Source organism: Labrus bergylta, chromosome 10, assembly GCF_963930695.1.
Source record: "Labrus bergylta chromosome 10, fLabBer1.1, whole genome shotgun sequence".
In the NCBI taxonomy this organism is placed as follows: domain Eukaryota; kingdom Metazoa; phylum Chordata; class Actinopteri; order Labriformes; family Labridae; genus Labrus; species Labrus bergylta.
This window is the reverse complement of record NC_089204.1, coordinates 22,842,967-22,857,278: the sequence shown is the minus strand read 5'-3', so window position 1 is coordinate 22,857,278 and position 14,312 is coordinate 22,842,967. Positions and strand designations below refer to the sequence as shown.

At 38.6% G+C, this 14,312-nt stretch overlaps 2 protein-coding genes across 2 annotated transcripts; one reads left to right on the top strand and one right to left on the bottom strand.

Annotated features, from left to right (window-relative positions):
• Positions 1-1,292: 1,292 nt before the first annotated feature.
• Positions 1,293-4,207, bottom strand: trmt2b (tRNA methyltransferase 2 homolog B). Its single transcript, XM_020630950.3, has 2 exons — positions 3,014-4,207; positions 1,293-2,184 (listed from the first exon to the last, which is right to left on the bottom strand). The coding sequence occupies exons 1-2, from the start codon at positions 3,866-3,868 to the stop codon at positions 1,561-1,563; spliced, it is 1,479 nt and encodes a 492-aa protein (XP_020486606.1). The 5' UTR covers positions 3,869-4,207; the 3' UTR covers positions 1,293-1,560.
• Positions 4,208-6,022: 1,815 nt separating this feature from the next.
• On the top strand, positions 6,023-14,042 carry dnajb12a (DnaJ heat shock protein family (Hsp40) member B12a). The gene is made up of 9 exons (XM_020630965.3): positions 6,023-6,182; positions 6,499-6,676; positions 9,517-9,662; positions 9,768-9,938; positions 11,784-11,863; positions 11,976-12,085; positions 12,204-12,376; positions 12,694-12,837; positions 13,393-14,042. The coding sequence occupies exons 1-8, from the start codon at positions 6,050-6,052 to the stop codon at positions 12,813-12,815; spliced, it is 1,113 nt and encodes a 370-aa protein (XP_020486621.2). The 5' UTR covers positions 6,023-6,049; the 3' UTR covers positions 12,816-12,837; positions 13,393-14,042.
• Positions 14,043-14,312: the final 270 nt, after the last annotated feature.

Sequence of the window (14,312 nt, the reverse complement as noted above, 5' to 3'; positions counted from 1 at the left end):
GCTCGTCTGATGTCCTGATGGTGTCAGAGTGTGATAGTGCAATCTAGAAAACTCCTTATTTTATTGTGTCATTAACTTTAGCCTCACATTACATGATCCTCTTTTACATGCTGTACTTCAAGCTTCAGTCAGCTATTTTGAAACAAGTATAGTCTGACTTATTCGTCACCTCTGGCCAAAATATCACCACTCTTAATAGATAGTTTCCTAGTGGAATGCATGCAAATATTTCCCTCAGATGTTGGCATACTTCAAAGAGACAATAAAAGGATACTCCTTAATGTTTGTAAAAAAAAAAGTTTGTAAAGTAAGACTTTACAGCTGTAATTTAAATACGTCGGTAAACACTTTTGTGAGTTTGCCAGAACAGAGGTTGAAATAAGTCAAATGTGAGACTGCTCATTGCAAGAACACTGTGCTTTGGGGGTTAAAAAAGTTCATTCCTGACATCACACTGTTATAGCACTAAAAAAAAAAAAAAAAGACGTGATCGACCAAGACTGCCTTGTTGCACTGTATGACTGCACATGAACAGCAGTTACCTCCAGGTATCATAACTTGGTCACTTTTTCTACCTCACTCAGTATGGCCTTTAGTAAACTGGAATGAATCAGATGTTTTCTAGAAGTTAAATATATGTTTTAATTGCGCCATCTACTGTACGAGTATTGCTACTGCAGGGGTGACGGCTACAATTGGTTGATTCCAGGCTAAAAATATTGTCGCGAATTGTAAGCTTTTGAGTTGTAGTACCTCTGCAAGGGGCAAGGTATGGAATGGACAATATGCAAATAATCACATGAATACATTTCTCACATTAAAAGGAGGTGTTAAGCCCATTCTGTCAAAGCAGCAGACAGACATGTCACTGCTATGTTCAGAGCATAGACTGTAAATATTAAGAGAGGTCAGGGAAGTTTAGAGGCCCTCTAGTTAATTATTAGCATCATGTTTGGGGTATTAAGGGAGTTCAACAAACTCAATGAACCTATCGAATTATTGTGGTGTATTTCATCTAAATAAACTGGAGAGCAAAGGACCCAGTAATCTAGCAAAATCAGTAAATGCAAACAGACTTCGCTGATCAGCAGAAAATAAATAATCAGCTACGTTTTCTGGTACAAATTTTTCAGCTCTAGCGACTGGTCCTTTTTTTATGATTCCTATCGTTTGTAATTGTACACATAATTTAGACAGTCTGCCAGACAAAAAAAACAACTTGGGCATCGATTTTCTGTTTTTTCATACGTAAAAAGTCAGGTTATCATAAAGTAAGAAAAAGACAATAAAAGTTAAGATAAAACAGAACTTTATTAATCCAGAAGAACATTTTTGAATAGTTGTTTATAGGATTATTTTTTTGCAGTCCAACCATTAATCCTAGAAGTCAAATTAAATAAATAAATTAACTCTATGGGTAAACCTCAGGTGGAATACCTTTGTGTTTACATATTTTTCATAATCATATATCATACAGATCATTGTGGTTCAATTCCCTTTCTAAAGTAGCCAGAGTTGTAACTGATAAGTTGAGGCTCACTTCTGAATCAAAACGTTTGGCTACCTCTCAAAAAGTAGCACCAGTTCACAATGGGGAGTGTGTGGGAACATGTCCACGGGCACAGCCAGAGTTGGAGAAAAGGCTTCTCCTGTGAGTTTCTTCTGTGGGTCAGGAGCACAACAGAGCTCCCTGAAGTTCCTCATAGCCTCTCCGTCAGGTTTACAGGAAACAAAGACCAGCTTGCGGATGGCCGGCTGGTTTCGTAACGCTCGGACCACTCTGTGGTGCAGGCCAGCTCGAGAAGGATTCACCACAGCTGCAACAAGTTCTCCACCTACAGAGCTCAACTGAGACACAGAACCAGGAAGCACCACCTCTGCCTTTCCAGGGATGAACTCACAGTTCAGTGCATTATTGAGAACGGCATTGTGTCTCGCATCTTCCACCGCCTGCTCTATGAGCTCTATGCCGATTATTCGGTCCACTCTGTGAGACATAGTGATACCGATGGCACCTGTCCCACAGCACACATCCAGGAGGGTACCACCAACGGTAGCTCTTCCTCCAACGTTCTTGTGGTTTGGAAGGCACAGGTCTCTCACTGTACGATACAGCACCTCAGCTGCTGCCTGGTTCACCTGGAAAAAAGCATCAGCAGAGATGCGGAACTTGAAGCCCAGCACCTGTGAATGACAACAAGACATAAGAGCAGCACTTAAAAAATACTATAGTAATGTATGGACTTTGTGTTATCCCCTCTTCTCTGTCAATCATATATTCAATATGAAAGGGAAATAACTTACATTTAGATTCAAAGTTCAACAGGTGCTGTAAAACTTTTTTATTAAACTGCATAAGGCATTTAAGGCTGCACGGTGGTGCAGTTGTTAGCTCTGTTGCCTCACAGTTGTCAGTTATTTTTATATAATGCCAAACCACAAAACAACCCACATTAAGTATGCACAATGTGAAAAATATATGCAACATCATTGTTGAATATTGCAATGAAGATATGAAGTGCAAAAAGTAACATATATCAAAGAGTTTATATTGCCTTTAACTCACAGTTTCAATGTCTAACTGTTCTTCATGTTTTATACAACAGGCCTAACAAGTTTGCAATATGGCCCCTATAATCAAAATTTTAAAGAAATGATTACATTTGCTGTTCAACTCTATATATAGAGCGGTTCTAGACTCTTTGGAATATTATTTAGAGCCACTAATACAATAGATTAATTCGCCATGAGCAAACACTTGGCAATAGAGGCAAAGAAAAGCTTTCTTTTAACAGGCGGAAACCTCAAGCAGAACCAGACTCATTGGTGGACGAGCATCATCTATTAGACCGGCTTGGCAAAGAAAAGGAGAGTCAGAAAGAGTGAGAAGGACGGAGAGACACACTGGTTATAAATAGAGAGTGTGACACATAGACAGTGAGATGAAAAGAGATCGACAAAACTCACTAAAGACAATCCAGAGAGTGACAGTATAGATAGTAATGTATATTACCTCCTCATATATGTGCGGCTGACCGTAGAGGAGCTGGTAAGGAGACTCCTCGTGAGTGCAGCGAGTCATTTCGCTCTCCTGGAATAACAACGAGTCCAACTGGCAAACTGATCCAGGCCCCCGGGTGAAGTAATCCACCAGCTCAGCCTTGTGGTGTGCTAACTCTTCCGGGGTGAGCAACTGTGGATGAAAATACACTATAGCCATGGTGTGGCCCTCTGTGTTGGTCCTCACTGTGACCTCTCTCCAGTGGCCCCCGGTGTGGAACAGCAGGCAGGGCTCCAGGGGAGAGAGGCGGATAAAGTCCTGGTAGCATCTGGCAACTAGTTTGTGCTTCTCCGGCATGTTGAGCAGGTGGTCTCCATTGATGCAGACGATGTTTCTCCCTCTGCCTGTGCCCACATAAAATCCAACAGTTCTGGGGTTTCCATCCACTCCTCTGTTGACGGAAAATGTTGACTTGTTGCGGTAACCGTCCCTCACTGGTGATGGAAGTACAGACAGGACAGGGAAGCTGAGTTTACTTCTGACAGGTGATGAGGACTGTGTTGTGAAGTCACCTGAAAGATAACCGCAGAGCTGAGACAGAATCCTTTCCTGGTGCTTTTGCTTGACTTCAAGTTGCTCATCATAACTAAGTCTCCATAGAGGGGTGACAACATCAGCCAGCCTTTCCTCCCAGGACAGATCCTCGGGGCAGGTAGGTTTCCTCAGCTGTTTCTTTGATGGTCGGTTCCTCTGGCCAGCTGGAACAGTACCAATAGTGGAAAGAAACTTACTATTTTGCCTGTAGAAATAAAGAGTTTTGCGTTTGACAAATACGACTGACCTGCAGCATGTTATTGCTGAAGCCATTTCCGACCTTCAGACAGTTTTTAGTAAACTAAACAAAAGTATATAAGCTACCACTAATATAAAACAATGATATTAAAAAATGTGATTCCTGGTTTCTTCTGACAGTTACTGAAGTGCATGTGGTCTTCTTCTTCGTCTTTCAGATTTCCGGTAGACTAAACGCAGCCATGGTGTATTGCTGCCCTCCACAGGTCATTAACAGACATTATTTGGATGCCTCAGATTCTTGCAGTCCAGTGCGATGAGGAAATGTTAGAACAGTTTTTGGGGTGTTTCACAATGCTCCCTACTGAGAAATTATTTTAGTGACTGATCCGTGGTTCAAGTTTCTGCCAGTTGTGCTTGCATGAGGATTGAAGTGCATGTCGAAGCACCGTTACAACTTTTATGACGTGTTATTTGCGAGACCACTACAGTCTCTGTATGGAAAGCCAAGAGTACAATTAGTCGTATCTTGACTTTCTACAATTTACTTGAAACCTTGAAACACAACATTGCGTGAAGAGAACTCTAATTTTGATAACTACTGATAACTCTGTTATATGCCTTTAAAATATGTGATTTTTTTTCTGCACATAATTATATGTATTGAGGTATAATGCATCTCTCTTCTTTGAAAAAGCCTTTTATTAATAGTTGTTGTGGGATGCAGGTTTAGCTCAGTGATTAGAGAGTGAGTGCACCCCATATACAGAGGCTATAGTGGCCACACAATAACGTTTATCATGATGTGATTGAGGTCTTAAATTAATGCATTATTTTGTTATTGTCATTAATCACATGCTATATTGTCCCTTTAGCGCACAGGAAGGCAGGCTGTTGTAGCATTTTCCTGCCACCATAGTAATAGAAACAAGTGACACTGCTGTGCTCTTTCAAAGAAAAAAAACTCCCTAACATCTAATTTTTTAAGTCAAATGTAATATGCACCCTGTGTCCAACAGAATTAAATTACCACAAAATTTCTTTACACTTGTGCTTCCACCTAAGCTAACCTGCAGCTAATCAGACTGATGTCAGCAGGTGGCTGCATCACTAAGGCTAATAGAGCACTATTTTGGAGTGTGCCAATCACAACAGACCTGTGACTAAAACAAAATCGAAGACGGTTATTACAGCCCTTGCAATGGGTGGCAACTGACTGCAGGCATTGTGGAAGACTTGAGTTAAGGATTGTCCTCAAATTGGCATGTTGTGACCAGTTATCGTGGAAAACAATACTTTCACGCATAAAGGGCCAAACGGACAAAACTGCACCTGGAGCTCCTCAAAAGTCCACATGCTGTCGCATTAACTGTAGATCATTGAAAAATCGATGAGTCATTTTGTGCATGAACTCCTACATATGAGAGAGTCCCTCTGCACCTTTAAGAAAAAGCTAAAGACCCAGCTCTTTCATGAATACCTACTAACTTAATGATGATGGTCTCCATATTATTGATGATGATGATGGTTGTGACGATTGTTTTTGTTTGATAATGATGACTTATAAAATAGTTTCTATACTGATTAGAGCTTTCAAGAACTGCTGTCAATGTAGTGCTTTGCCTCTGGTCACTTCCTGTCAGCACCTGTGTGTCCAATCGGACTCAAAGCTGATCGTTTGCTCTTACTGACATTGTTCCCCTTTTTTCTAGATCCTTGCTTGTGTTTTACTTACTCTCTGATGTACGTCACTTTAGATAAAAGCATCTGCTAAGTGAATTGTAGAATTGTAGACTTGAGTTAAGGGTTGTCCTCAAATTGGCATGTTGTGACCAGTTATCGTGGAAAACAATAGTGTCACGCATAAAGGACCAAACGGACAAAACTGCACCTGGAGCTCCTGAAAAGTCCACATGCCGTAGATCATTGAAAATCGGTGAGTCATTTTGTACATGAACTCCTGCATATTTAATAATGTGCACTACTGTTACTCTTTCATAAAACAATAATAAACCCTGTATTTCACAGGATAAGCAACTTGGATCCATCTCTTGCATCTAAGTCATGGTTTCAGACCACACTGGAGTAGCAAGATTATCCTCAGTTAACTATTGAAATAAATTAATCATGATTTAAAAAATGAATCGTTTGACAGCCCCTAACCAAAGTGGACGTGAATTACGGCACGCTCTGCGTTCCATACACTACGTCATCACGGCGCGTCTTGGGGCAAGTAAACATTTCCGCTGTGTCGCGATGGACTCAAACAAGGACGAAGCGGAGCGTTGCATTAAAATAGCCCTAATTGCAGTAAACAACAATCAGCCGGACAAAGCTAGGAAATTTCTGGAGAAGGCACAGCGTCTCTTTCCGACAACTCAGGCTCAAAGTACGTCGAATAAACGTCTGTTTCGATGATTATATGTCAGATAAGGACGATCGTTGTGAAACCGAATCAGCTAACGTTAGCATTACCGACTTAACGTTACACCAGCTGCCCCCAACCGACACTGGTATTTGTAGTTTTTTAGCCGCCCCCCCCCCCTCCACTCGCAATTTCTGTCATGTATTTGATGAATTGCTGTCTATAAATGGGGCTTACTTAATCTTGATTTACTTTTACTTCGTTGCCGTGTTCGTTAGCAGCTACACTGCTAACCAGCTAGCATGCTCGTAATTTGAATGCCTTCACTCTTCCATTACAGACGTGTTGGACTCCTTAGCGCAGAATGGAAAACCTCCAGAAGAGAATGGCAGTCATGTGAACGGAGAAGGACCCACTATGAGGCACCGCGGCCAGGCAGAGGGGGCTGATGGGTCCGCTCAGGGGGCCACAGACTCAGCCAAACCATACACCGCAGAGCAGATGGAGGCAGTCAGAAAGTCAGTGTGCATGAGAGTGTTACAGTGTGACAATGTTACAGTGTGACAATGTTACAGTGTTAGTGTTTCAGTGTTACAATGTGACAGTGTTTCAATGTTACAGTGTTTCAATGTTACAATGTTACAGTGTGACAATGTTACAATGTTACAGTGTTACAATGTTACAATGTTTCAGTGTGACAATGTTACAATGTTACAGTGTGACAATGTTACAATGTTTCAGTGTGACAATGTTACAATGTTACAGTGTGACAATGTTACAGTGTGACAATGTTACGGTGTTTCAATGTTACAGTGTTTCAATGTTACAATGTTTCAATGTTACAATGTTACAATGTTACAATGTTACAGTGTGACAATGTTACGGTGTTTCAATGTTACAGTGTTTCAATGTTACAATGTTACAGTGTGACAATGTTACAGTGTGACAATGTTACGGTGTTTCAATGTTACAATGTTTCAGTGTTACAATGTGACAGTGTTTCAATGTTACAGTGTTTCAATGTTACAATGTTACAATGTTACAGTGTGACAATGTTACGGTGTTTCAATGTTACAGTGTTTCAATGTTACAATGTTACAGTGTGACAATGTTACAGTGTGACAATGTTACGGTGTTTCAATGTTACAGTGTTTCAATGTTACAATGTTTCAGTGTTACAATGTGACAGTGTTTCAATGTTACAGTGTTTCAATGTGACAATGTTACAGTGTTACAGTGTTTCAATGTTACAGTGTTACAATGTGACAATGTTTCAATGTTACAATGTGACAATGTTTTAATGTTACAGTGTTACAATGTTACAATGTGACAATGTTTCAATGTGACAGTGTTACAATGTGACAGTGTTACACTGTTTCAATGTTACACTGTTACAATGTGACAATGTTTCAATGTTACAGTGTTACAATGTTTCAATTTTACAGTGTTACACTGTTACAATGTGACAATGTTACAATGTGACAGTGTTACAATGTGACAGTGTTTCAATGTTACTATGTGACAGTGTTACAATGTTTCTATGTGACAGTGTTACAATGTTTCTATGTGACAGTGTTGCAATGTTTCAATGTGACAGTGTTACAATGTTTCAATGTGACAGTGTTACAATGTGACAGTGTTACAATGTTTCAATGTTACAGTGTGACAATGTTACAACATTTCAATGTTACAACGTTTCAATGTTTCATTGTTACCGTGTTGCAGTGTTACAATTCACTTAGCTTTTATCCAAAGTGACGTACATCAGAGAGTGCGGGAGCAATGCATGGTTAAGTGTCTTGCCCAAGGACACATCGGACATGTTGCTCAGCTGTGGACCGAACCCTCAACCTTCTGGTTCGGAGGCGACGACTCTATCAATCAATCAATCAAACTTTATTTATATAGCACCTTCAGACAAATTAAATTGCAGTTTGAAGTGCTTAACAATAGTGCAGAAAAGTTATTGACAAAAAAGTAGTTCATAAAATCATTGAGAGACTAATGCACACCAGTAAGAATTTAAAAAATATGTATAAAAATAAAATACAATAAAATACGACACATAAAAGCAACAAGATATTAAAATAAATACATAAGAGGAAAATATTTAACATTGTAGTAGGATAAAAAGACAATACAGTAATGTTAAGATTTGAATTGATATAAAACACTATATAAAAGCCAGACTGAATAAATGAGTTTTAAGACTGCGTTTAAAAATCTCGATACCAACTGAGCTACAGCTACTGATCTGTCCTTTTCAATTAATATGAGCGTGGACAAAACTCAGAGCTGGAAATATTACTGTTATCTGTCAGTAATATAACGCTATCTGGTTTTATCTAGTAGAATATAAAAATGAATTTTAGGTAGGTGACATGTTCACGAAGAAGATATTCTGTGTGTGATGGAAAGCTTGAAGTACAGACTATTCATGTCAATCAGTTGTAGTAAAACATGTTGTGCCTTTTTATGATTAAAAAAAAAACGAAATCTCAATCTGATTAATACAGTTGAGTTCAGGGTTATAAGTATACAATTATTGAAGGTATTTAGAACTGATGAGGTGTTAGAATACCCTCATTATTGTTTATTTAGTGCAAAAAAAACCAAGGCCAGATTACACAGAAGACATTCAAATTCATCTATTTTTTTTTTTTTTACATTTTTTACTCAAACATTTATTGTATTCAATATTTTACACATTTATATTTACATATCTCAGTTGGTGAAACATGGTAATCATTTTACAAGAATTATTTACAGTTCGGCAAACATATAAAAAAATAAATAAAACTCATGGCAACATCTTCATCCGCACAAAGAGGAGGCTCTTGACAAGTAGAGGGAAAAACTTAAAAGCAGACATCAGATATATCTGTCCATAAACACACAAGCAATTGTTAACCTTTCACATACATTCTATGAATATGTCTACTGACACGTCCAAAATAAACCAAAAGAAATATACATAATGTTTTCTTTTAAGTAAATTGAGATTATGTAAACTCGACAGCAATGACAGGAGCCCATAGAACCACCAAATGCATGTATTTTTTAATATTGGCTCACCCTTCACTGTTAAATTCTTAGAAATGCTTTGCACAGATTGACTGTTATTATATTATCGTGAAGCACCTTGTGGCGTCTGCTTTTAAAAGATGCTATATAAATAACTTTACTTATTTAGGTATAATCTCAGAATTATTGTATGTTTTTCTCATTGCAGCTCGCTCTGTGTCATTGACAGGTGTATCTTTAATCTTGGCTGATGTATTTGATGTAATACATTAGAAGATGTAACTGCATGTTTTTGAGTATTGTGTTTATACCTTTATATGTTTTTAAATCGCAGGATTAAAAGCTGTAAAGATTATTATCAAATTCTGGGAGTTGAAAAGACAGCTTCTGAGGAGGATCTTAAAAAGGCTTACAGAAAACTGGCGCTGAAGTTTCACCCAGATAAAAATCATGCACCGGGAGCCACAGAGGCATTCAAAGGTAAATCAATAACCTAATTTTCCTCAGCATGGTTCCATGGAGAACTTGTCAATGTAAACTGTGAGTAACTACACGTTTGTGTGTGTTGTTTTAAATACCTTTCAGCTATTGGTAATGCGTATGCAGTGCTGAGTAACACTGACAAACGAAGGCAGTATGACCAGTACGGAGAGGAGAGAACACACCCAACCAGACAAAGACAGCATCGTGATTTTGAAGCAGACATCTCGCCCGAGGACCTCTTCAACATGTTCTTCGGTGGAGGCTTCCCATCAAGTAAGTAGAGGCATGACAGTGAATACAGGGTCAGTCAAGGTGTTGTTGCTGCACATGCCCTAGAGTGTTTTGCTTTCCATGTTTAGAGTAACATTTTCACATGCCTCTGCAGTAATATTAGAGTAAGCCAGGCTTTCTTATTGTGTTCCAGGTAGCCTGAGTTTTACCTAAGACACACTATGCTGCTGATATTTTGTGTTTAATGTCATTGTATACACATTTCTTATACCTTTTTTTTTAAATGAAAATGTTCCAGAGCGTTGTCTCTCTACTACACATCATGCTACGCTCATGGAGTGATAGAACACGTATTGAGCTTTAACGTTTAATTCACATGGTTTTTTCCATGTTAAAGGCTTTATATGCGATTTTTCACACTTAAATATAATAGAAATCAAGTATATCCTCTGAAAATAACTCAGTGAGTCATGACTGTCTACAGTGGGTGTAACACCCGAGTCCCACTGTCTGCGATGCTTTCCGAGTCCTATCTTCAGTTTGTTTACATCGGGCCGGCTCATCCCATCGCGTCTAAAAGTTGTTTAATTGAGGGACTAGAGAAAAGAAGAATAACATACTGTACTCACTGCTTAATTGAATGTCACGTAAGCGTTTCTAGATAACGGTCATTTCGGGTAAATGTACATGCAGTGTGAAGATACGAGCATAATAAAGATCGCTAGCATTCCCATGCTAACACAATGCAGCAAGAGTTGTTTTGGTTTCATGCTGGTGCTCAAGGGTGACATCTGCTTGATCAAAAAAATCGCATATAAAACCTTTAATTAAATTGCTAAGATAGTTGGTCAACATTCATTCAGCTAATTGTTGCCATTACGTTGTATTTTGAGTGCACTGGCTCTTACAGTACTCAGTCCTTATCAGCGATCTTTCTCCAGTCAGACTAAGCGAGACAGAGCTGCCTGACTGGATGATCAACCTTTTGATTGTCAGTATTTTCCTCATACAGAAAAAGGTTGATGTCTGTTAAAGGGGAAACAAAGTACATGAATGAACTTGAAATTAACTTCTCATTTACATCTTTCATTCATCGACAAGACTTTTTGAGATTCACAGCAACATGAATATGGCCAGCTAGTTTGGTGTTGAATGGTGTTGAAATACAGACGGCTCTCTGTTAGTTGTAAGTACCGGTTAATAAAAATAGTACATTTTATTTAAAGGGCGCCTTTCAGAGCACTCAAGGTCACCTTACAGAGCAGAGATAAAAACAACAAAGTAACAATACAGCCATAAAACTCAAATTTAATAGACACATTTTCAGAGTATGAAATCATTGTAATGAGACAGGATGGATTATAATCAAACAGAATATGCCAAGTTACACTGAATAATTGGATAATGTAAAGACTATTTAGAGAGAATCGGTCAGTCTTACCATATACAACTAATTGCTTGACAAACATTGTTTGAAATGAACCAAACACACTTCATCAACACGTTCTTCTCTCTGGCTAAGTATGAGATAATGGATTGAAGGCCTGCAGACTCTTGGGCTTTGATTTCTTGTGTCTTTGGGCTGCGATCAAACTGCCAGCCTTAATGCTCAATTCGAGGTTTTTTTGCTCAGGTGTGATTTTTTTTTTTTTTGTTTTTCAAATGTGGCCTGAATTAGACTCCCCTGGGAATTGACATATGAAAGTGGCCCAAATTAGATTTGAAAAGATCAAATTCCATGTGACTTGTGCTGTTAAAAATGTCATAAAAAAATCAGAGTCAGATAGAGGCAAAAAAAAAATCTGATTCATGTCACTTTTGGCTGCAGTGTGAACGCAGCAGTACTGAGTGGAACTGTATCTTTTCTTTTTCTGAAATTCTGTTTAGGTAACGTACACGTTTACAGAAACGGAAGAATGCACTTTGCACATCATAATAGGCAAGAAAGACGAGAACAACAGAGAGATGTAAGTCCTGTTTATAATACTTTTATTGCACATGGATTTGATACCAGCTACTTTACTGTATTGTTTCTTCTGAACATGTTATAAACTGTGTGTTATTTTTCTCTCTGGACAGGGAGGTTTGGCTTTGTTCGTACAGCTGATGCCAATCTTAATCCTTATCATCGTGTCCGCCCTTAGCCAGATGATGGTCACCCAGCCCCCCTACAGCCTTAGCTACCGCGCGTAAGTGCTGCACCACTCAGAGAACTTTAAGTGACGATGTGTCAAACTGTCTCAACATCAAAAGTTCCTCACAGAATCTGTCTCACTCAAGGTTATTATTTCTCCTTCACACAATCAGGTCAGCCGGACATATTCAAAAAAGGCATACATCACACCTGAAGGTGACTTTTTATGTGGGAGATCGTTTCAATGAGGAATATTCCGGGACGAACCTAAAGGCTGTTGAGAGAAATGTAGAAGAAGATTACATCTCCAATCTCCGAAACAACTGTTGGAAGGAAAAGCAGCAGAGTAAGTTTACATTAGCCAGCAGTTTCTTTGATTAATGTTATTCTGATTGTACAGTTTTTGTCAAGTAGTATCTTAAAGCTGTCAGAAAAATGAACAGAGATGCAAAATATATTCAGCTTACAGTTTTTTTTTTTGTTTTTTTTTTACAAAGACCAAAACGCAGAAAGTTTTAGGAAAGAAACGATAAACATTTTTTACTTTTCTTGCCAATTTTCTGTCCTTGGTTGAGATTAAATAATTATTTTGTGGTTGATTACAGCAGCTTCCAAAGGATCAAATTCTTGACCTACTCTTCTTTTTCCCTCGTCTACCTTTAGAGGAAGGCTTACTGTATCGTGCTCGGTACTTTGGAGACTCCGAGTTGTACCAGAGGGCACAGAGAATGGGGACTCCCAGCTGTTCTAGACTATCTGAGATTCAAGTTATATTGGACGGCTAGAAAACCACTTGCACACAAATGGGTAAGTTAAAAGACACTGTACCTACTATTGCACACAATATAATAACCTGCACAGACTTCGGCGTTTTGCATGTTAAAAGACGCTATAATTACAATTGACAGCTTTCCAAAGAATACCAAATTTTTAGGATTTGATTTCAGGTTTAAAAAAAAAAAAACCTGCCTTGAATTTGAAATCCATTCAGGAAAACTGTAAGCTCAGATTTATATTTGTCTTATTGACACGTGGATATGCAGTTGCAAGCAGGGACTGACACCGGATCACCTTCGGGAGTCAGCAGTGGGGTCTCACATGTTTCCTGCAAGCACTTTTATACACCAACTCACCCCGCACACTACGGCATTACCGTGTGGTGATGAAGGGATCAAAGAAAGAAACTGGTGCATGATGATCAATCTCTGTAGCTGTTCCCATGATAAAGCATTGTACATGTGATTGTGATAATGCACAGCTTGTGTAGATGTTGTGGTTCCTCTGCATGTATAGTTATCCTCTATAAGTCGATCATATGAGGAGTGACAGCTGCATAACTGACAGCGATTCTTTTTCTTTTAGGTTGGTCGGTACTTGAATCAAATAAGAAGAAATCGGTCGGAGCCCACTGAAATTGGAGCATATTTTTCCGCAGCAAACCAAGAGAATCAAAAATGCCTTACGTGCAGTGGGCAGCAAACTCATCAGGGAACCTCTCTGCAAACTCCGTGTAGATTGACTTCCTGTAGAACTGTGAGAAGCTTTGAGTTGACTGCTGACATTTTCTTACTCTAGTGTCTTCAGGATGGCCAGAGTCCATCTGGCGTCGCAGTGGGGAAAAAAGTAAGAGCGTAGTTGTCTGTTTGATGGTAAATGAAGCTGCTAAGATAAGCTTTCTCTGTCCCAGTCTGTTTTTGTTTTTCCTTTTTAACATTTTGAGAACCCTCATGGCCTTCTCATAGACAAGACGTCTGAGCCACTCACGAGGAAAAGTGTGTAATTTTTATATTTCTTACCACTGTAAATATTCATTTGACTTTTAACAGTGCAGGGTTTCTTGAAGTTAATATCATTTAATATAACGTTATTATGTGGATTTGCTTGTAGCCTGTTGGAACATAGGTAATGAAATCATTGCACAAAATAAAAGTAAACCATATTTATTAAATTAACATGCTAAAATTGTATGAAAGTTTCTTTGAATTAAATATGTCCTGTGATTGACTGTGAAAGTTTCTTCTTTTTTTTTAATCTGAAATTGCTATATAAACAAAAACTATGGAGGTTAATGTAGAGGTGTTTTCAAACCAAACAGTTCTGGGGACTTTTCTGGGGAGAGGAACTATCAACGAGGGAGTTTAGCATTTCATTATTGGACAAATTTTGAGGTGATGAAGAGTTAAAATGAGATTAAGGGACTACAACTCCTCCTGAGAGGGAAATAAATATCTAAAACATATTTCAAGACTATTTGCGTCAACAAGTTTCTTAAATTCTTAAAC

Excerpts from the sequence above, each read along its gene's own strand:
- trmt2b (XM_020630950.3), bottom strand. The coding sequence starts at position 3,868 with ATGGCTTCAGCAATAACATGCTGCAGGTCAGTCGTATTTGTCAAACGC. Across the intron at positions 2,185-3,013 it reads AGCCGCACATATATGAGGAG|GTGCTGGGCTTCAAGTTCCG; the intron begins GTAATATACATT and ends TGTCATTCACAG.
- dnajb12a (XM_020630965.3), top strand. The coding sequence starts at position 6,050 with ATGGACTCAAACAAGGACGAAGCGGAGCGTTGCATTAAAATAGCCCTA. Across the intron at positions 6,183-6,498 it reads TCCGACAACTCAGGCTCAAA|ACGTGTTGGACTCCTTAGCG; the intron begins GTACGTCGAATA and ends CTTCCATTACAG. Across the intron at positions 9,663-9,767 it reads AGCCACAGAGGCATTCAAAG|CTATTGGTAATGCGTATGCA; the intron begins GTAAATCAATAA and ends AATACCTTTCAG.